This window comes from Pseudorasbora parva, chromosome 5 (assembly GCF_024679245.1).
Source record: "Pseudorasbora parva isolate DD20220531a chromosome 5, ASM2467924v1, whole genome shotgun sequence".
Lineage (NCBI taxonomy): Eukaryota > Metazoa > Chordata > Actinopteri > Cypriniformes > Gobionidae > Pseudorasbora > Pseudorasbora parva.
This window is the reverse complement of record NC_090176.1, coordinates 45485190-45507980: the sequence shown is the minus strand read 5'-3', so window position 1 is coordinate 45507980 and position 22791 is coordinate 45485190. Positions and strand designations below refer to the sequence as shown.

The 22791-nt window shown below is 37.8% G+C and overlaps 1 protein-coding gene across 3 annotated transcripts in view; it reads right to left on the bottom strand.

The window, feature by feature from the left end:
- slc4a3 (solute carrier family 4 member 3) overlaps window positions 1-22791 on the bottom strand; it is a 379295-nt gene that overhangs the window by 258362 nt on the left and 98142 nt on the right. For all 3 annotated transcript variants that reach the window (XM_067444496.1, XM_067444495.1, XM_067444497.1), the window contains exons 19-23: window positions 22598-22764; window positions 22244-22497; window positions 20242-20411; window positions 19615-19788; window positions 15299-19524 (exon numbers count right to left, since the gene is read on the bottom strand). In XM_067444496.1, the coding sequence (XP_067300597.1) occupies window positions 19447-19524; window positions 19615-19788; window positions 20242-20411; window positions 22244-22497; window positions 22598-22764 (843 nt within the window). In that variant the 3' untranslated portion in view covers window positions 15299-19446. The remainder of the gene's footprint in view (window positions 1-15298; window positions 19525-19614; window positions 19789-20241; window positions 20412-22243; window positions 22498-22597; window positions 22765-22791) is intronic.

The window sequence follows — 22791 nt, the reverse complement described above, 5'->3', positions numbered from 1 at the left end:
AGCTTTTTACAAGTCCAATAGTTTCAAAGCAGCTCCAGTGTTAACAGGAAGATAATGCAACAGAATTTGATTTGGCTGTACAGCCGCTCTGGTGAAAAAGGTGATGTTATCCAGCTAATTTCAATTATCATATAGTGTCAATGCAGGCAGATTGGTTATATAGTTAAAATTTAGGTGTCCCAAACTGAGCAAGCCGAAAGCCAAAGGCAACGGTGGCAAGGAACCAAAACTCCTTCCGGGCCAGAATGGAGAAAAAAACCTTAGGAGAAACCAGGCTCCACCTCTACATACAGTAACAAAAATTGAGTGTTCCTTTTTGGCATGATGGCGTTTAATATCCTCGGCGACATCTGTAGTCCTATTTATCCACTTGTTAGAAACTGCCTTTTTTTATTATTAAATTGCTTTCTTTTGCTGAACACAAAAGATTATACTTTTAAAAAATTAGGGTAACCAAACAGTTAATGGGCACCACTGACTTCCAGAGTATCTTCTTTTGAGTTCACCAGAAGAAAGAAATGCATACAGGTTTCACAACTGCTGGTGTGTTTTATGTTGTAGAATAATAAAACGCTACAATTTAAAGAGCATGTTTTAACCATAGACCTTATTATAGGCATTTAACCAAAAGCCCGTTTAAAACATCCACTGACTTCAGGACGTTGGAACTGGAAATGCTAAAATACAAACTCGTTTCTGGATTTTAGCTAACAAAAATCAACACATGGTAATGCGTATCAATAGTATGAGTGTTCAATCTTGTGGAATGTATACTATGCTAAGCAGTTTTTTCGGCTGCGTATGATACGCACTTTATGGCTGCATATGACATGCTCTTGGGGGGATGGGGGTGGTGAGGTGGGTGGTTCATACGAATAATATGCCATAAATGCGTATCATATGCACGCGAAAAACCGCGTATACCATATGCACCCACGAGATTGCACACTCGTACTATTTATACGCATTTCCGTGAGATCGGACTCACAAAAATACATAATTCCTGCCGCTCTCTATTTTGCACATTTCCAGTCACTTTTCTGTACTTATGTATGCTGAGATTGCTGTGACTTTGATTATGGTATCATCTATTTCAGATTTCCTTGCCTTTAAGCAACGTCTAAATAGTGATTGTAAAGTAGACCGACTTGTTAAAAGTAAAAATTCTGAGTACTATGCCTCAAAAAATGACATTTCAAATATGAACTAAAGACATCCATCCTGACATATTATGTCAGACTCCAGCAGTCTTAACATTTCAATAGTGCATTTAGGTTTCAGCATGCTGTCTAAGTCATGGATATGGCACTTACATTTATTCTGCCATGGGAGGCCTTGTATATGTTCCAATGTTGACATAACAGTATGTGGGAAATCTGCTGATGGTGTTAACATTGATCTAGGGTTCCTGAGGGGGGTGCATTTATATAGCGTTAGGTCCAAAAGTCTGAGACCGATACTGTAAATGCATTTACATCTGTTCTTATTGCAGGTTATATTATGACCATAGACATTTGACTGAAAATGTGAATTGATGTGTTAATATTTGGTTTGCACTAGAGCTGACATGAGCAAAGCCTGACGATTATGATTTCCAGCATGATTTGAGATCATCCAAAGGCATTCAATGGAAACAAGAACATCCGACGGCCTATACGAAGAGTTGCATGATCAGTGTCACTTTTTTACTGTACATTTAATTAGTGACCATTATTACGTTTGGATCCCCTGTATGTATATCGAAGAACCACTATAGGGCAAAACTGTTGGCAAAGACAAATGTATGCAATATGAATTGTCTGTTTTAGCCAATGTACATTGTAGCTCTTAACCGAACAGTGAAAGATAAGATTTTGTAACCAAACAGGCATGTAAAATTAGCTCTTTGAGTTATTAAATTCTGCCCTTTTTGAAAATATGTGCAATTTATTTTGTTTATTAAATGCGACAGAGTGCCAACTCTACTCTTGTTCTTCTGTTGTACAAACCCAAACCTCAACTTTGGAGAAGCATTAAAACTCAAACAAAACGCAGGAGTTATTAATGCTTTTTGGCTGGGCTTCAGACAGCCGTCTTGTTTTATGGTTAGAATTCGGGGAAATGATTTAATGGAAAAGGTTCAAGGCACTACCCGGCTGATTCAGCTTTCCTTTTTCCTCTGCAGTTTCACTTGCATACCTAATTCATGTTTACAAATGTTTCCCCTCCGCAAGCAACCCCCCACCCCACCCACACACATACACACACACACACACACACACACACACACACACACGCACACACACAAATAGATCCCCACTTTCCTTTTAGAGGTCACGGAAAGGTCTGCCCTGCAGGAAATGATTTATGAAATGCTCATATGCAGCAAAATGCCATGGATGGGAAATGTGCTGTTATGAATCCTTTTTTTTTCCTGATTTTTTTTTTTGGTGTGTGTGTGTGTGCCTAGCACCATTTAATCATCATCTCTAGGATTATACAGATCAACATGCATCAGACAGAACTCATAAATTTGAGTTAAACATCTGCATGATTATTCATAAAGATAACTTGCTTCATGGCGTGTACATGTGGCCAGTAGGCATGACACACCACTCTTAATGTCAGCGTGGCCTTCTGTGTTTTCCTGGTCTTATTTTGAATGATGGGTGCATACTTTTAACTATCATTTTGTCCCAGGCAGGCTCTGGAAATGTTATTGTATTAAATCCTGGCCCCAAAAAATCACTTTTTCACATCCTGATAAAATCAAGTACTGTCCTAGAAATATCCTGTTTCACACTTTCACAAAAACATCCCTTTATGGAAATAAAATGGTTTGGAAAGACATTTACACTTTAGTTTAGAGAGAGAGAGAGAGAGAGAGAGAGAGAGAGAGAGAGAGAAGAGAGAGAGAGAGAGAGAGAGATAGAGAGAGAGAGAGAGAGAGAGAGAGAGAGAGAGAGAGAGAGAGAGAGAGAGAGAGAGAGAGAGAGATTCATTAGCAGATACATTTTTCTATTTATTCTTTAAAATAAATGTCATTTTGTGTACTAAAATATTTATTACCAAAAGAGCTAAATTAATTAGAAATTAATAGATAGACTTGGTGTGAATGTTAAATTTTATCTGGTCTGGGACACACTGGGACGTGGATCACATGCCTGAGAATGAAAGGGAAGGACACACAGCAGCCTGGGAAAGGAAACAGACGTCCAGAGGCTTAGTGGCTGTCATTGTGAAAGCAAATTCCCACTCTAATTAACATGACTGCATACATGCTCGCTCTCTCTCCATGATCACAGCACAGGCTCTGAAGATACTTGAATTTATCCTCCAGCATAAGTAGGTGATGTAACCTGAGAGGCTGCTCCAAAGGCAAGGTAAGTGCAGATTATAAAAGCTGAATGGCAAAGGGTTGGTCTTAACATTCGGACTATCGTCCATGCTGTACAGATTAGTGTACAATCTCAACCTCTGAGTAATGAGATTACCTAGAGAGCAAATGTTCTCCTACTTCTCAGATATTTCTCCTGAAAAAAGAAAAAAGAAAAGACATTTTCAAAAGTCTAATCTAAAGTCTCAGAAGAGATCTTGATGTCTCACATTTGCCAAATCAAAAAACAAAAATGTTAAACTCAAATAATTCTCATCAAATTTATACAGTATCAAATCATTTGAATTGCACACAAATGTTAAAGCTCTTTCCTAGCAAACAAAAATGTGTTATAAGAACGCTTCGCTAACATTCACTTAAGTTGTAAAAATGCTATTGCGAAATGATCTCTGAACAAACATTGAAAACTTTCAGCTTTTTAAATAAAAAAATAAAAAATACTTATTTGGATGATAGTTCACCTACAAATTCTGATTCATGTACTCACAATCAACTTGTTCTAAATCTGTATCTTTGTTTTGATGAACACAAAAGATGATGCTTTGAAGAATATTGGCAAACAAACTGTATCTGCTCTCCATTGACTTGACTTTTTTGTAGTTTTTTTGTTGTTTTTTCATTCTATCAAAGTCAATGGAGATCAGAAACTGTTTGGTTACTCATGTTCTTCAGAATATATTGCATTGCAGGTAACACTTTAGAATAGTCTCCAATTTAACAATTTAATTTACAGAAATTCAATTTGGCCAACTGAAAATTTAGATGTGATCAGTCACTAGAAAATGTTCAATTGGGGACCGTTTTTATTTTATTTTATTTTTTTACAGTGTAACTACATTAGTTAAAATTAATCTGATAATGAACTGCACTTATAAAGCAATTATTTATCTTTGTTCATGTTCATTTCAACATTTACTATTACATTATTAAAATCTTGTTAACATTAGTTAATGCACTGTGAACTAACATGAACAAACTCCCAAAAACTTCGCCTGTTTTCGAAGCTTTGATTATGTTTACAGTGTGCAATATAACATGAGTTCATGTTTCGAGTGTAAAAAAACATAATTTTCACACAATTTACTTATCTTTACAACGCTGTTTGCTCTGTCCTAATAACGGCCTGATGATTTCCTTGTTCTATGAAGTCCCTCCTTCAGAAATACATAACGAGTTCTGATTGGGCCAGCGCTGCCTGTGTTGTGATTGGACAGCAGCTTAGCGCACTTTGCCCGGAAAGGTCCCGCCTCTTACCATATAGGGGGAATGCAAGCGCTGAATGTGCGCTCTTCTCCACGTGGGAGAGCAACAAGACCACACCCCCTATTTTGCGTGTTCTTGTGGGTGGAGGGTTAGTCAACAAACGGTTCTAGTCATTCCGGCAGGAAGTGCAGGGGTGTTAGCCTGACAAGCCAGACCCACATCAAGATGTTTGGTCTGGAAACTCACCATAGACAGGGCTCAATCCGAGGGGCGGGATAAACCGTTGTCTTTCAAACTCTCTCTGCATACGATAGGATAGCGCTACACCAACCAGAGCAACGAAGGTGAAACAGAGCTTGTTGATAGATTAAACATTCGCTGTATCCGGTTGGCTAAACACCGAACACATCTTCCCTTTTTAAGAATGACTTCAGTGCCGTTCTTTGTTCTTTTCTCAGAGAAAAGCTTAACTCCAAGTCTTCCAGAATCGCAGTCAAAGCTGATTCGAAAGACCGCCGCCGTTCGTTAGTTTCTGTGTTTACTAGAAGCACGCAAACGCAACTCGGCCGTCGTCATTATGGCCCCGCCCACCGACTCTATACACGACGTGATTGGTCCGTCCAGATTGTGAGGAATACAGCTCAGAAGGGTATTGAGAGTTCCTAGACGACACTTGCGGGCAGATTAAATTTGCTGTCGCTAGGGTGCGTCTAGATTTCTAGGCTACAGGGGTGTAGTCCAAACCGGCCGTTCGCTGTAGGCTTTGAAAGGGAATTTCTGTTAAAATATCACGCTTGGCATTGAACTTTGAGCTTTATAATTTTACAGGTATTATTTATGCTCTAACAGCAACATTACACACTAACTAAAGTTTGAAAGATGGAATCGCGAAGAACGGGACCTTTAATTAATGTTAACAAAGATGAACAAATGCAGTAATACATGGACTGCTCATGGTTAGTTCATGTTAGTTAATAATACATTAACTGATGTTTATTCGAAAGTGGTACTTTTGTGTTCATCAGAAGGGTAAGTTAATATTTTGGGGTAAGTAAAATAAGACAATTTTCATTTTAAGGTGAACTATCTCTTAAAAGTAACATCTCATTTGATAATTCTTTAAATGGAATGATCATTTTTGAGTGTTCTTTGAACATTCTGAAACAAGTAATGAAATTTAAAATATGTTAGATAAACACTAAGTAAAATGTTCCTGGACAAAAAAAAAAAAAAAAACACCCCTTGAACTAATGTTCAACAGGGAACGTTTGAGAGCATTATTAAGGACCAGATGACTTTAAAACATTCTATTAAAGGAAAATTGTTGCCAGGTTCTGAGAACGTTCCCTGTTAGCTATAGGTTACTATCAGTCTGTCAACAAATCCCCCATTATTTTGTAGGAGAAACATCTAAGACAAAACTGATTTTTGAATAAAATTTGACTGAAAGCTCAATTTAGTTTCCTATTTTATTCCTAAATTTCCACCTTTGAAACATATGTAACACTAATGAATGGTAACAGTATGTGTGTGCTCCATTAAGTCTCATGAGTTATGAAGGAGAAGTCTCTGAGCAATATTTTCCTTTGGGTTGAGACTAAATTTCCAAAATCCATTTGATATATTTGACTGTAATCTGAACCCTTGTTTTTTGTAAATAAAAAGGTCTTTCACACATGTTTCATAATGAAGGATGGTGGGTGTTAAACAAATGTGCAAAAGCTAACAAGTGCTTGCGGGAATAATGAGCCTTTTTGGAATATTTTGACACTGTTTGAGCCCAGCTGAGACACATGCTGGTGGAAAGATTGTTCCATTAAATCAGAGCCAGGAGAAAATGTGCATCTTGCCCATGTCAGTAAAAGTCAAGCATACTTAGGAGATATAAATCACCAAATGTGGGAGACTCATCAGAGGGGAACTCTAAACAAGAGCTCTGGAAACATGATAAAGTGAACAAATGGACCGCAGCCATAACGATGTCAGCCGAACAAAGAGACCACTTAAATATTGTGCTTTATGAGACCACCTCCTCCACCTCCTCAGCTTGCCGTGGCTTATATTTCTCATCAAGATAAAGAATATCCTTTGGGCCAGGATCTGTTTGAAAGGCATCGCACCATTAATACAGGCGTTGTTTGGACTGTTTAACAAAAACTCACAGGTTCTCTGCTTTTCTCAGAATACTTCAGGGATGAAGAGAAGCAAGGCCTCTGTGATTTTTGCCCGTTTCATCATGTGTTTAGCGTTCGCAGGTAATCACAACAGCCCTCTATGCCTTTGTGAGAGATGCAACAGACCCTCCCTCTTCTGTCTGTATAGCAAGTTAATGCAATTAGTCCAGAGGAAATGGCCATTTACAGACGTGAAATCATCCTTTGTGTAAATTATACATCTTTTAGTGGCTGCAGAAATGGCTAATGCTTTTCTAATGCATCTTCTTTGTCCCAGGCTCGGTTGAGGGAGCGAGACACGCATGGACGCCGCCAGAAAAGTGCAGGACATTGCCATGTGACAAAGTAACCTTTGATGCTGCCGTTCAAGAATATTGTGTTCTGCCATTCACTCAGAATATGGCAACTACTGACTACCAACTCAGTTGTCCCTGGCCAACCACTAGAAGGTGAGATAGCTGATTGTTATATTAGCTTGACAAAACCAGATGGGTTAGATTTTTTTGAAAATCCCCAAATACTTTCTGAATGTAACTCTTCTAGAGCAGGGGTCCTAGAGGGCCGCAGCCCTAGTTCTTAATGTTTAGTTCCAAACCTGACCCAACACACACACCTGGGCTGCTTCTGCAATCACACCTTCCTACTATATAGTAGGTAAAAAAACAGTATGTGACAAAATAAGTTAATTCTCAAATTCACAGTAGACTCTTAGAAGAAAAGGTTCTATATAGAACCTTAAAATGTTCTATCTGCGCTACGTAGTTGAAACCCCTAAAAGGTTCACTGCAAAAAATGCTTTTCTTACTTAGTATTTTTGTCTTGTTTCTAGTCCAAACATCTCAACATTCTTAAAACAAGAAGTATTTACTAGACAAGCAAAAGTAATCGTCTTATTTTGGGAAAAAATAACTAAAAATTGCAGTTCTATATAGAACCCTTTTTAAGTGCCAAAAGATTTCTTTCTTGTCATTATAGAACCCTTGTAGCATAAAAGGGTCTTTGGAGTATACTCAACTATACTTCTATATATTAACTTTAAAGGGTTCTAAATACGTAGCGCCAATAGAACCTTTTCTTCTAAGAGTGTATAGGGTACAGCAGTTCTAGGGGCACACTGGCACCTTTGATTTCATTTTTATCTAAACTACTAGATGGCACTTGCACTGCAAAACATCAATTTTTCAAGATGCACATGGATTTTTGGCTGATCCTTGATGCAATGTGATAAATTTGATTCTGCACTAATTTGATCTAATATTTGATATTTTGGCGTCACAAACAGGATTTGTGAATGCCGGTGAAGTAACTGATGGTGGTAGGTCTCATGATAATGACAACATGGCAAATGCAGTACAGTATGTGCAAATTACATTCATACAACACGCACTCATAATATTCAGAACATACTTTTTTAGCGGTCATTAAGTAATTACTTGTTCAAAATACTTACTCAAGAGAGTATGCGAGAGAGTATGTTTTTCATCTAAAAACAGAAAAACTTTTAGGTGTTTTGGCTGTTAATTTACACAACAACAGTGTTAAATGAAGGACTAAAAAAAGGGATTCAAAATCCATCCATCCATCCATCCATCCATCCATCCATCCATCCATCCATCCATCCATCCATCCATCCATCCAAATGGGTGTCAAATTGTATTACTGTTGTTACAGAGCAGATCAAATACTTTTGTTTGCTTTTGGGCAAAACGCATTTATATAAAATAAAAAAAATGAAAAGCTGAAAACTGTAATGCGCTTTCGGTATGACAGCCCTACAAATATCATTCCCATTATTCAAAACGTAATGCATAGCACATTAAAATAAATGATATGATATTATTGCATTAGTATCAAATCAGATGTGATGCTGGTGGTCAAATATTAAATGCGACGTTACACACATACAATTAATCTCACCCATTCACTTCAATAGCCAAAACTTTCACGTGAATGTAGGCCATCTTAAAGTGATGCATGAGATTCATCTTGGGCTTTTCTTTCTTGTTTCGTCAATCAGCGCCAGACTGCTGTTGTCTTTTTCCAGACATACAGTTGACAACCAGTCGTAAATATGAGGTGGAGGCCGGACAGATGCATTTCATGTGTGCTATACTGCGTTCACTGTAAAATACATACATTTTAATATTTATATATGAATATATACATTGAATGAAGTTTTTTTTTAGGAACAGAAATGGTGCCACCCCTGGGAGTTGATGCCCTATGCAAACTGCATACTCTGTATTTAGGGAGTGGCGGTAAGCTTACTGTATCTGTCTAATGGGACAAAAATAAGAATATTCCAGCAGTTGGGATTTGAATGACTCCTCCTCATCGAGAGTTTGCAGTCAAGAGTCATGGGAAAGTCAAGCCCTTCTGCTTCCCCTGGGTCTTTGTAACATCAGATTTTTATGAACAGTAACGCCAAACCCAGAGCATGACTCTACACTCTTCAATCTTCAAGACGGCCAGTCCATGTGGGTTGTCTTAAACCAAAATATTTAGTCCAAGTAATTGCGTATTCGATGAGCCAAAAAATTACAGCGTACCTTTAACTTGACTTCTCTGTAGTGCCAGGGCTGTCGCTACAATTCAGGGGCCGAAGACAACATTTTTATGGTTTGGCCCCTATTTTCTGCTAATGAGTAGGTTAAATGAATGGTTTTCAACTGGTGGGTTGTGACCCAAAAAAAAGGGTCATAATTCTATACTGAGAAAAGCAAGAAGTAAATGCAACTTACTTTATAATGATCTATAGATCGTCCTATCTATACATCATCAAATAATAATAAACATGTTTATCAATTTTTGAAATGGAGGAAAAAACTTTGCCTCATCTTTTACTGTTGACGTTTAATGAATAGTGTTTAGTTTATGCACTTCTTGGTACTGTTAATACATTTCTTTAATAAACATGAAAAAAAAATTTGGGGCAATTTTGTTATGGAAGTGTCAGAGTAAACAAAAATTATTACCTGCTGTTTCTTTTGGTCTCTCAGATACTACGTCAACCTGATGATGTGCCTTGAGAATGTGACGGACATCACATGCTGTACACACATATCCTACAGACACCACATACTGATGGAAATCCATGAGGTGTATTTCTCCCTGTGCTTATATATGAAGGATCCAGGTGTACCCATCCTGCTGTTGCTCATCGTCCCCTGTGCCATCATCCCGCTCATAATACCCTTCCTCTGCCAGTACCTCAAAGTGTATGAGTATTGACTGTCAAACAACTAATGTCAGACAGTGTGTTTCTTTTTAGAATGGATGTGAATGAATCAAAGTATTGTTTTTAAAGGCCTTATGCTCACAATATATCTACAAATGATACTAAATGCACTATTTAAATCAGCACTAGGTAACTTTTCAACCTTCAAAATATATTTTCAAGACTCTTGTGATGATACATCGACTTACAATTGGTTGAATGACACGTCTGCCATAGCTTGATGGGGTCTGTATTGTTTTTAATCGTACTTTTAAACTTCGGGTTTCGGGTAGTAACCCGAGAAAAAAAAAGAACTACAAAATTCGGCATATACGTCACTTCCACCAACACCCACACTTCCCTAAATTCGGACGTGCGAGCCCAACTTTGTTCGTCGGATAATATAGTTATGTCCGAAGCAGCAGAGACAAATAAGAAAGAAAAGGAGGAAAGCAATAAGAGGAAACGAAAAAGGATGGGATTAAAGGCAGGACGAGGATCAACATGTGACCAGCGTTTGCTCGTCGGCGTGAGCTGAAGGAGGCGAGCCCGACCGATGCTGTCCTGCTTGTTACGGTGAGCTACCACTCAAACAATGAACTGAAGAATCATATAGATTCTGTAAAACGGTAACCAATAGCCTACTATAATGACGCTGGCTTGTAAAAGTGAGCATTGTGATTATTTGGCGTTTGAAAAAAATAAAACCCATGAAATTATATTCATATGACATGCTGAAACATATGCCACCGACTGTACCTGGGATGAAGACATTTCACACGCGCCACCAGAAGAACACCTGCATGTGAACTCCTCCTGCAGTGTTCAACTGTTAGTGCTGCACCAACCCGCTGGGACGCTTTTATGAAGTTATTTGGCCCGCCCCGCACCACTGTATATATTTTTACAACCCGCCGCGCACCCGCGACCATTAAATAGACATACGGGGTCCGCGGGTAAGGAGACGACCCGCGCATTACTAGTTCAGGGCTATCAGGGTTGTCATGTCAACAAATGCACGCGCGATGGCATCCCCTGTTGTAGGATGAAAGAGCTAACGACAGTAGTTGAGGACATTATTTTTTCCCAACTGTAGGGGGACCCCGAGAGCAAAAGTTACCCAGTGCTGCTTTAATTGCCTAACAGCGTTTTGGGGACCTGAAAATGCAAACTTTTGAAAATGGGTTTTAGAGTGTACGTTTTAGAAAATAATACCATTATTCTAATGTAAACCACAAAAACATGAATTTGTGAAAACGATGTCATAGTGTTTCTTTACAAAGTGACATTGCCAACTACTGGCCTGGCAGCAGAAGACAGTGTTTCTAGTTGTTTTCACAGATCCGTGTGAATGGGTCGTTTTGAAAACTGTTGTGTAAACTTACCCTTATACTCACCAAGACTTCCTTTATCAAAACACAGTAAACACAAAACACATTTTATTTTTAAATAACTGTTTTCTATTTTAAAATATTTTAAAAAGTCATTTATTCTTGTGATGCAGATCTGAATTTCTGGTGTTCTGCACCTTGTCTCATGATGTCCATCACAATCCCCTTTGGTCTTGCTGATGTTGAGGGCGAGGTGATGCTCATTGCATCAGAGCGCACTTCTTATCTGTTTCATTGTTCTCAGTTATCAGTCCTACCACTGTTGTGTCATTAGCTTTAATTACATTAAACTGACTTGAGTTGTTTCTTGAGTATGAGTTGAATCTTGTATAACTTTAAAAAAGTAGAAAATTGCTTAACCTATTTTAATGAGTTAAAGTGTAAAAATGTAAAAACATGTTGTTGTCATACTGATTGGCTTCATCACTCGGTCTCCTCTCCACCATCAGCTGGTGTGTGGTAAGCGTTCTGCCACAATATGGCTGCCGTCGCATCATCCAGGTGGATGCTGCACATTGGTGATGGTTGAGGAGATTCCCCATTCTATGTAAAGTGCTTTGAGTGCCTAGAAAATAAATGTAATGAATTATTACTATAGTTGTTTAACAAGTTATTGATCAAGTTATGATATATACATTATGATATATATATATATATATATATATATATATATATATATATATATATATATATATATATATATAGGGATGCAAATTATCAATTCAGTTAATTCATTAATCGATAGTTGATTGACCTTATCGATCAATTAACTATTAACTGATAAGCAGCTATTTTCCTGAGAATGTGAGAATGTACATTTCTCACGGTATCTGTAGTGTCTTTAACATAAAAAGCAAATTATTGCTTATTTACTGAATACAAATGCTACCCTAGAAATCTAGACGCATCCTAGCGGCAGCAAATCTAATTTGCCGCGAGTGTCGTCTAGCAACTCTCAATACACTGTAAACGTCAAACTCTGGTTGGGCCAATCACATCTTGTATAGAGTCGGTGGGCGGGGCTTAATATAATGACGGGTTGAGTTGGGCGTGCGCGTGCTTCTAGTAAACACAGAAAATGGTGAATGGCGGTCTTTCGAATCAGCTTTGACCGCGACTCTGGAAGACTTGGAGTTAAGCTTTTCTCTGAGAAAATAAAGAACGGCACTGAAGTCATTCTTAAAAAGGGAAGATGTGTTCTGAGTTTTGCCGACTGGATACGCCGATGTCAACGAGCTCTGCTTCACCTTCGTTGCTCTGGTTGGTTGTAGCGATATCCAATTGCGTGCAGAGGGAGGAGAAAGACAACCGTTTATCCCGCCCCTCGGATCGAGCCCTGTCTATGGTGAGTTTCCAGACTAAACATCTTGATATGGGTCTGGCTTGTCAGGCTATACAAATGCATCTTATATTGTTCAATTGATGCTTTATTGTAACAGTTGGAATACGGTACAGATGGCATGTAGTTTAACAAAATAAATTATGCACAGAAAATTAAAATACATAAAAATAATGCACTGTGCACTGGCTCACCTGTTGCATGTGAAACATTAAGCAACATAAATTTGCTGACTTTACCTGCCAGTCGTTTTCAATGTATTGGCAAGTGATTGTAATGTAGTTTTCTGTAGTGCAGTCCAACAATCCGACTTCAGAGCCACATTAGCTGCGGCGAACTGTGTTTTTAGCTCAGCCTTCTTGTTTTTGTAGTGTGCTTCCAAGTGGGTAGTTATTGTCGCTCAAGAAGGGATATTATATCCTGGCTCCATGAAGTGCATTAACTCCCAAAATCCCTTACTATCAGTCATGCTAACTGGCATCATATCTTTTTCGATCATGCCGCAAATCCTCTGAGTAATGCCCTCCGTTTTCTTGTGGTCACATACTTGCCTTCCCACCACAGCAGCGATTGTGGGTTGTGAAGGCCACAGAACTCCTCCCTGCAACACGGCTGTATGCAAGTTAAGAAGGTGGTATCTTAGCGAACTCGTAGAGCTGTTGTACTTAACCGTAGTACTGCAAAGTTTACAGTGGGCGTCTGTCATCATTAATTCATTTGAAATGCTCCCACACTCCACTCCGTTTTAACCGCCTCATGTTTGGTTTCTTTTTTTCTTTTTTGCCGCCTCAAGTTTGTGTCGGGTCTCTCGCCGACCGCGAGAACTTCGTGTCACGTTCGCAATGTTCAATTAACAGAAAGTTTAATTTAATGGAGTAAATTCTTGTCGACAATTACTTGATAATCGATTAACCGTTTACATACCTAATATTATAATATATATATATATATATATATATATATATATATATATATATATATATATATATCTATATATATATATCTATCTATCTATATATATATATATATATATAATAATTATAAAAATAATCACTAGACAGTCATTTAAACAGTCAATGCAGACGTTTGAAACACATAATAAATATTTATTTTGAGACAAAAAAATAACAATTTGTTTTACAATGCTCTGAAAACAGTGTTTTCTTTTTACAGAATAGCAATTGGAACTGCTATTACATATCCACATAACATCATAGTATTTTCAGTATTGCTAATGCTAAATTAATACATCGTTTTTACCATATGAACTCAGAATGTTTGTCTGGTTTTCATGCTGGGAACTCAAAAAAAAAAAAAAAACACTACATAAAATAAAGGATTCGCCACGTCCCTTTTTTCCCCCTTCATGTGTTATCTAGGGTTCGTCTCATCTGAATCTGAAATACAGAGGAAATTAGCACTGTTTGAATTAGCATGTAACAGAGGTAATGAGTCTCGGTATCTTCAGCTTGTAGTCTTAACTGTGTACAACCGAGTAAAATGCTTTGTTAGAACCAAAACACTGGCTTTTGTGTGGTCTGTCTGTGTGGACTTGTAAAATGTGTTGGGTGTGAATGAGATTAATATAATCTGACTGCAAATAGTTCTGATTGTCATCCATTTCATCACAACGGGAAGAAGAATGGCGTACATTTCAAATTTACAACATGAAACAAAATGCAAGCAAGTGTAAGAGGCATCAGACATGAAGTTAAACACATCTTTCATAGCATCGGGTGGGTGGTCTGAACATACAGGGTGGCACCATCCACCAAAACCCAACTCATTCAGACACATTTTGTGGTTGCACCATTCATACCGTTTCCTTTTCATCCTAAACACCACAAACAGGAAATGGCAGTGCTTTTTATTATCTCACATAATAACCGTTTTTCCTCCTCGACTTCTCATACGACCCTAAAATAAGCGAGGTACCAACGTCTTTTAGCTCTCTGCAAACCCGCACAAGTGTGTACTTCAGCTTCTGGAATTTCACATCAGGTCAAGTCTCCCACTTGGTTAGTTGGGCGAGTAAACTTTCTGTAGCCATTGCAACAGTTCTGTGGGTGCAAGAAATCTACATCACTCCATGTACATTCACTGTGTCACATCTGTGGCTCATGAAAGAATTCAATATTAAAACACTTCTTTGTGCTTAAAGGAGTGAACGGATTTCCTAACCTGCAGGGAAATTCCATGTCAAACAAGTTGATAATAAATAAAACTGGGTAAAATAATAGTAATAAATACAGCTGCAAGCATCAATGATGAGGCCAAGCACTGAACAAATATGATTTACATTTAAATATTTAGCCGCTGAACCAGACTGGCACGACTGATAGTAGAAAGCAGAAAATGCTGTTGTTGCTACAGGAAAAAGGTGTTGTATGCAAAACATTAATTGAATAGCTTTTATCCAGCATGGTCTGAAAATAATTTTAGAGACCGTTTTAGAGAGAACTGATTTCAATTTATAAGAACAGCAGTAAACTTGGTGATTACTATAGGTTTTGGCCCAAAACTGCTCATGTTTATCATAGTTTGTTTCCAATCTTTCAGTGTTAAAGGGGGGGGGGGGGGGGGGGGGGGGGGGACGACCTGCTGTTGCTGTTTCTATTTCAGCCTCCGAATGATTCTGGATCATTATCTCTATTAGCTGAGATAGCGATGGGGTTTTTCCACGCTTGAGGACGTCACCGCTTTGTGCGCATTCGTCATTCTTTAGCTCCGCCCACACGATACGCCTCCAGGCGCTCGTTTTTTTCCGGAAAGACTCAGTACAGCACATATTTCTTTTATAAATATAATAACACTAAAGACTTTTCGGAGATATGAAGGATGCAATACTACTCTATAGGTACTCAAGATTGACATGAGATTGACTGAAACTGAGTGTTTCACCCACCCTTTAAGCTTATAGTAAGTTTTGTTGTGCTACCAGTTACCAGGCTAAATGGTCAAATCGTTTTCCTCACAACAGATTATATTTTAAAGAACTTTGGGAACCAAACAACACTGTAGCCACTAGTGGAACACTAGATTTCTCCAAATATCTAGGTTTATGTTCCACAGTCTGAAGCCTTATGAGCAAATTACAGAATATTAATTTTTGGTTAAAACTGTCCCTTTAACTATATATAAAGATCATCTGAGAAAAGATTTGAAGGTAGGAACAGCACAATATATCATCAAATATCCTAGATGGAGGCCAATCTACTAGGAGATAGTCTGGCAAGCTCGAAGGCTGCCACCGACAGAACAATAATAGTTTGAAAATAGTATATAAACCAACAAATACAATAAGGTGTGTCCAAATCTTTACTACTTGCCTTAACTGCTCTTAAAGGTGAAACCACACAAAGTTGGGCCTGTGTGTTTACAATCCATTGACCAAACCAATCATGTAAATAGTGCAAAGGACAGACCTGTGCAACTTAGCATTCCTGCTTACAGTGCTAATTCACAGTGGGAGATGAAGACTGAAAAGCCCCTGGAAAAACATCTCTGTTTCTTTCACTTTTTTGTTGCTTGAATCACACTTACTCAGAAAACCAAAAGCAAGCCAGTAGAGATTGAGTGTGACGGCAGTGTGAGCATCAGTAGTAGTTCAATATATTTCAGACCGTCCATAGAGCAACACATATCTTCAAGATATACAAGAAACTAATAGCCCCAAGCAAATAGTAGCTCTGAGAGCAACCAATGAGCCTTGTTTTAACCCAGTTGGAAAGAAAAATTATGCAGAATCTCTTTTGAATATCTCCATATTATCATGTCTTGACAACGAAATTAAGTTGAAAGAAAATGGAGCTAATGCTCCACATTTTTCATCGATTTGTTTTCAGGACCAAATTATCTGAGCTGCTTTCCACATTCATGTTATAGCAATGCACACAATCATCTCATTTGTGTAGGAAAACTACCAACATGGAGACAAAATGTATCCAACCTACATGTTCCTGGCCTCGGTGCACATTATCCAAAGAAAACAATGTTTGTCCTCATAAAAAGTGTAACAACTCATTTTTTGCTGACATCACTCTAATAGTTTAGCCCCACCCCTTCACCACATGTCTTCATTTTTGCATTTAATGCTAACTTTTCACAATCCAATCAAATCTTAATGGATACAATCAAGTCCCATCTTATATTTTAGCTCATTAAAAATCCGATTTCATCCGAAATGTCACATTACCTAACTAAAAAAGTAATCTGAACACCATTTACCTTACACGAAACCTCATTGAGAACTTCAATAAATCTCCTGAGCTATGAAAAAAGAGCCATTTTTGAGCAATTTTGAGCTTTTGTCTTTGGGAAGCTGACATATGTTGCTAAAGCTAAAATCTGTTGCCTACCGTCCGATGAGCCTGTGGAAGGCTTCACACACTGGGAATCTGATTCTCAAGCAATTACAGCTGGCTTGTCCTCATCTAATTTCATCACTCGGAGGACAAAAAAATTAAAAACAACATTTTACCATCGGTTTACCCTTTTGGCTTCCGGACAGAGGTATCCGATGTCTCAACTAAGATTCCACGGCAAAACCCCTCAGATGTGTGGCTTCATATTAAGTGCTTCAAAGACCTGCTATTCACAACCACAGATCTCCCCTTACTGCTCTCAAGCGCGAGAGCAGCATTTAACATTGTGCTTTCCAAGAAACTAAACATCTATTCAGAGAAGCATAGCACTGCATGACAGATATTCCAATATTGCACAATTTCCCCTTGTTTTCACACTAAAAAAATGGGGAAACGTCGAGCAAAAAGAAACACATGTGGAATGTGTGTTTGTGATGAAATGAGCTAGTGTAGCGTGACTAGACCAAGAAGTCTGTATTACGCACAAACAAATTCAATACACGCATGGACGGCACGCTATTTACAGTCCAAAGGGCGGCTTTCTCTAAAGGCAATTGTCCGAACTCAAAACATAATGGAACAGTTCTTCCTGTTTTCAGGTCTGTCTGAGCCTTATGTATGAGACTGTTTTGATCAGAGGAAATTTCTTTATCAAAACACAAAGAAAGAGATGAAGATGTTAAAGGTGAAGTGGGTAATAAAAAAAAAAAATCCCAAATGGAATTGCAAACAGGTGACTCAAACGTCAAACTGCTAGTCCCGCACCGAACTAAAGTCGGAGCATATTGGGATGCTCAAAAAAACAGAGCAATGTTATGTTGCTGCACAATAAGTTAGGTGGGAAGAAAAGATTTTAACACAGAAAATACACACATCACCTTTAAAGGCTTTATCGATGCAGGGAAACATGGATTTGTTGGTTTAACAAGGATTTTGAAAGGTCACGGCACTTCCTTTTAAAATATCTTAGTTTGTAGCAATCCTCCATGACCCTGACTAATAATTTGGCAGTATGTTTCATCGAAGCCTTAGCAATAAGTGGATCCATACACACTGGCAGTTGATAGCCTTTGGAATAGCATTAATTCAAAAAAAACATTTATGCAATCAACAAAATCCAAGCTTCTATGGCTTTTTGTACCTATTTCAGTGTAACTGTTCCCGAATAAACTGCAGTAGCAACATAAGGAGTGGAATTCTTTCTCTGAAAATGTCTATATTGAAAACACACACACACGAATGCACTAATTTTTATAATAATGAAATATTTGGGCAATAAACCCTATATTAATTCTAGATGCTAAATTTATATATAGCAAGAAAATAGTTAAATGTATTAATCCCTTTGGGAAACTTCAAGACATATAAATAAAAACTAAATCATATTAAATAAAATACATTTTTAGCAGTGAATCTGTTTGGAAGGGAAATTATGTTCAGAGGTAGAATTATTCTCTTATAAAATAAAGTAAAGTAAAGTAAAATAAAATAAAATAAAATAAAATAAAATAAAATAAAATAAAATAAAATAAAATAAAATAAAATAAAATAAAATAAAATAAAATAAAATAAAATTTAAAAAAGCAGTAAATCTGTTGAGGTTTAGAAATATCTTGTGATTCAATTTTATTTAATTAAATAAATAAATAAAAAATAATGAAATAAGTTAATCTGTTTGAAAAGTAAATCATGTTCAGAGGGCTGAATAATGCTTTTTTTTTTCATTAAATGTGTTGTAAGAAATGTTTCACTAACTCTTCCAAGTGACTGAATTCAAAATGACTGACAGGCTAAGAGTGATATCTGTCAGGAAGCAGGGACATTTTCAGCTGCATGCTATTCCATTTAGCACCTTTAAACGTATTGTAACTACTGCATACATCAATCAAAGAACTACTGCATAAAGTACGTCTAAAGGGACTGCACTACTGTTTTCAAGCAACGGGACTGACCACTCTAAAGGCCACTGAGAGGTCATGCTACTGTAATATTCAGACCATGTGGTCAATGCCTACAGTACAGAACAAGGTAACAAAGATCTACAAGCAGTAGCTCTGGTTCGGACGGGTGCAGCCTATTAGATTTGTCTCACCATCACTGCACTTTGGAAGGCCTAGAAGGTGCACAGGCCATATCTATATCTTATATTCAAAGGTCACCGGGCAGCAGCAGTCAAACATGTAGGCCACATTTTTGGGAGGAAAAAAAAAAGAGAAAAAAGATAAATAATAATAAGTAACCAAAACATGATTTCAAAGTACACATGAAATAATTCTGAAAGAGGGCAGTACATCAGATTTCTTCAGATTCCGTACATCTTTTCCATTATGCATAGACCTGCGATCGATGAATCGGTAAAGAGGTGAACCACGTGACCCGCATCTAGACAAGCATGTGAATCTCGTTGTATTCATCACGTCCGTCTTCATCAAAATTGGGCGAATCCTCATCGGCATCCAACTGCAAGAACAAAAGATGTTTTATAATGAATCATCAGGTGTAAACGAGAGCACGGACAAACATGAATACAACACGAATAAGCCTACTCACCGCTGCAAGCTCTCTCTCCTCAAAGATCCTGGTCAGGAGTAGTCTACGCAGGGGTACGGTCATTATCAGGATGAAGGGAAAGGCCAGAGAGGCTATGGTCGACTTCACCACCCACAGCAGGACGATACACAACAGCTGAATGATGGTGAACATGTTCATACGCCAAGTCTTCACCTGAATGTCAGACAAGTTATGCCTAGAATTACAATAAGGTCTGAAACCTCTTGTGAAAATGCTTCTATTTTGCATTTTTCTAATACAATACATACTATTTTTGTATAAACTATATTGTCAGACACTGATTTGCGTATTTCATAGCCAACTTAGAAATAATGCAGAAAAATAAAATTATTTCCAATGTGGTCTCATAGTTTTGGTCCCCCTCTGTACATGTGAACTACATACAGTGTTCATAGAGTGTGGTTTGCAATTTTAATTTTGGGGGTTCTGTGAAAGAGTGCAAAATCCAATGGTGATTAGTGCGCCACCTTGTGGGTGCTTAAAAAGCTTGTAGCGTATACTGTGTAGCATATACCACATATATAGCAATCAAACACAAACACAGATCATCAACACTGCATTTGTAAATAATATCACTAGCTTAAACTCTTGGGAAGAACTGATTACCTTGGTAACATATATGTGGTCAGGGTGATGCTTAGCAGGCGTGACCATGAGTGTGATTCGCTCATAAAGCTGGATACCAGTAAGAGAAGTGATGCCCATGTACAGAAATATCCCAAACAGCACAGCCAGAGGAATATGACGCAGCACATCCGTCATCACTATAGACAAGCCTGCACAGAAGAGAAAAAGGGAAGACGTAGGTTACACTTTATTTTAAGGTGCCATTGCTACAGTGTAGTTATTTATTTAAGTACTTAATAATATAATTAACAACATGTACTTACTAAAGGGTTAGGGTAGGATTAGGGTTTGGTTGAGGGTTGGGTTAGCATGCAATTATGCATGGTTTACTGCTATTACTATGGTAAGAACATGTACCAAAAAGTGCAAAAGTTCCCTCATTTTAAAAGAATTATCTTGAATAGTAAACATAAAAATATAAACCAGGAAACTCGAGTGGTCTGGAATATATAACAAATATTAATGTAGCAATAAGCCACTCAAAACCGTGCATTACAGTGCATTTGCCATGGTTTTACTTTCGTGCTTCTTAGGCACATTATGAGCAGAATACCAAAACCCACCCTAACCACGGTAAAATCACTGTACACACAACCTCAAGCAAATCACTGCTTTGGCACCATCTTTTATGATAAAAGAAACCAGAGTTCAATAAAAATTTCAGTTTAATATATTGATCATCATGTAGTTCAACACAGTTCGTGTAGAAGTTCAGTTCAACAGTTCATTATTCTTACTGCACGATGTTCATGGCTGCCAATCAGCACAGCAACTTGGTGCATTTCTGTTTGTCATTGTAATTGCAGGTTTTGAAGTAGTAAAAGGTATAATTGCAACTGCAAGCTCTGACATCTTCCTTTTAACTGTTGTGACGTCATATAAATACAAATAAATGGCTTAGCAGTTAATGGTAATTTAATACTACCTTACTTAAACTTACAATTTGATGTTATTTTACTGCTACCTTGTGCATTTATCACTTCTTCAACAGAATATGGAGAGGAATTAATGAACTGTTGACATATTTTACGGTCATCAATAACAAAGCCACAAATCAATCCTCCTAGCTCTAACAAACACTGCCATAGTAACAGACATAATCATAATTGCATAATTATAGTAACATAACTAAACATGAATACACCAGCATTACCGTTCAAAGGTTTTGGGTCAGAAAGATAAATTTAAAAAAAAGAATTACAGCAAGGCATAATGTTGCATAGATTTATATTGCAAATAAAAGCTGTTCTTTCGAACTTTCTATTCATCAAAAAATCCTGAAAAAAATAATAATTATATATATATATATATCTCACAGGAATAAATTCACATTTAAAATATTTTTTTTTAACTTTATTTTAAATTGTAATGATATCTCACAATATTACTTTTTTGTTTTCTTTAAAGCTCAATGTTTTAAGATTGAACATTGGTCTGGGGAGTCTGCTCTGTATTTTTACTGCACACAAGAGGTGTGATCAGACGGGCATAGCTAAAATGACTGTACACAACTGGATAGTCCTTCAACCACTCAGATTACAAGAGGTGTGATCAACGGGCATAGTTTCAATTAACTCTGTATGCAATTGGTTAGTCCTTCAACCAATCCAACCAACGATCCATCGCTTCTCTATCCATCATTGTGCTAATCTTGGCAATAGCGCGCCAGGTGGATAAGTCAGTTTATGATTGGTGCCTGCAAATTTGTAACAGAAGCAGGATAGAAATATGTGCAGGTTCCCAGCCTGAGCTGCAGGACGAAATCTAATCGCAGACAGATTGGACTGGGTTTACCCAGTTTAGTTTTTGCTGTATTTTTGATCAATTCACTGCAGCCTTGGTGAAAAAAATATTTAAAAATCCCAAACCTTTGAACAGTAGTTTATATAGAATGACTGGTTTACACATTCTCATCCAGTCAGAATTTAGAATCAGTTAACCATTAATATCGGTTTTATATTGCGTTTTTACTGTTTCTTACCCACTAGGATAGCCACACACATCCCTGTCACCCTCTGCTCTTTAACTTCTTGGATCATAGGCTTCTCTCCAGGGGCAGTGGCTTTGCTCATGACTGTCAGAGCATTCACATGAGTAACCGAGCGCACAGTGGCGGCAGTCAGCCAGGGCAGGCCGAAGAGTGGGCAGAAAGCTCCCAAAGTCACTATCAGCAGCAGGTCGAGATGAAAACCAGAACCCTTGACCAAACGTCTCTCCTTCTTGCTCACTATCAAGCTGAAGATAGGATAAAATAGTATTTTGTTAGATTTCCATCTGAGCTTAAATAGAACCTCTCAAGATTGTTGGACTGTACATGTAATGTTAGCTTACTCACGTGGTGATTTGAGTCTCCATGAATATGAGGATAAAAACAAGCAGGGCCGGGATCACTGAGGCCCCCATCATCCAAACTGGGAAAGGCTGTTTATCTCCAAGTGGACTGATAAACCAGCTCCGTTTGTCCGGAGATGTGACAGAGAAACCAGAGGGGACGTTTAGCTTCTGCAACCACAAAAAACACAAGCGGTC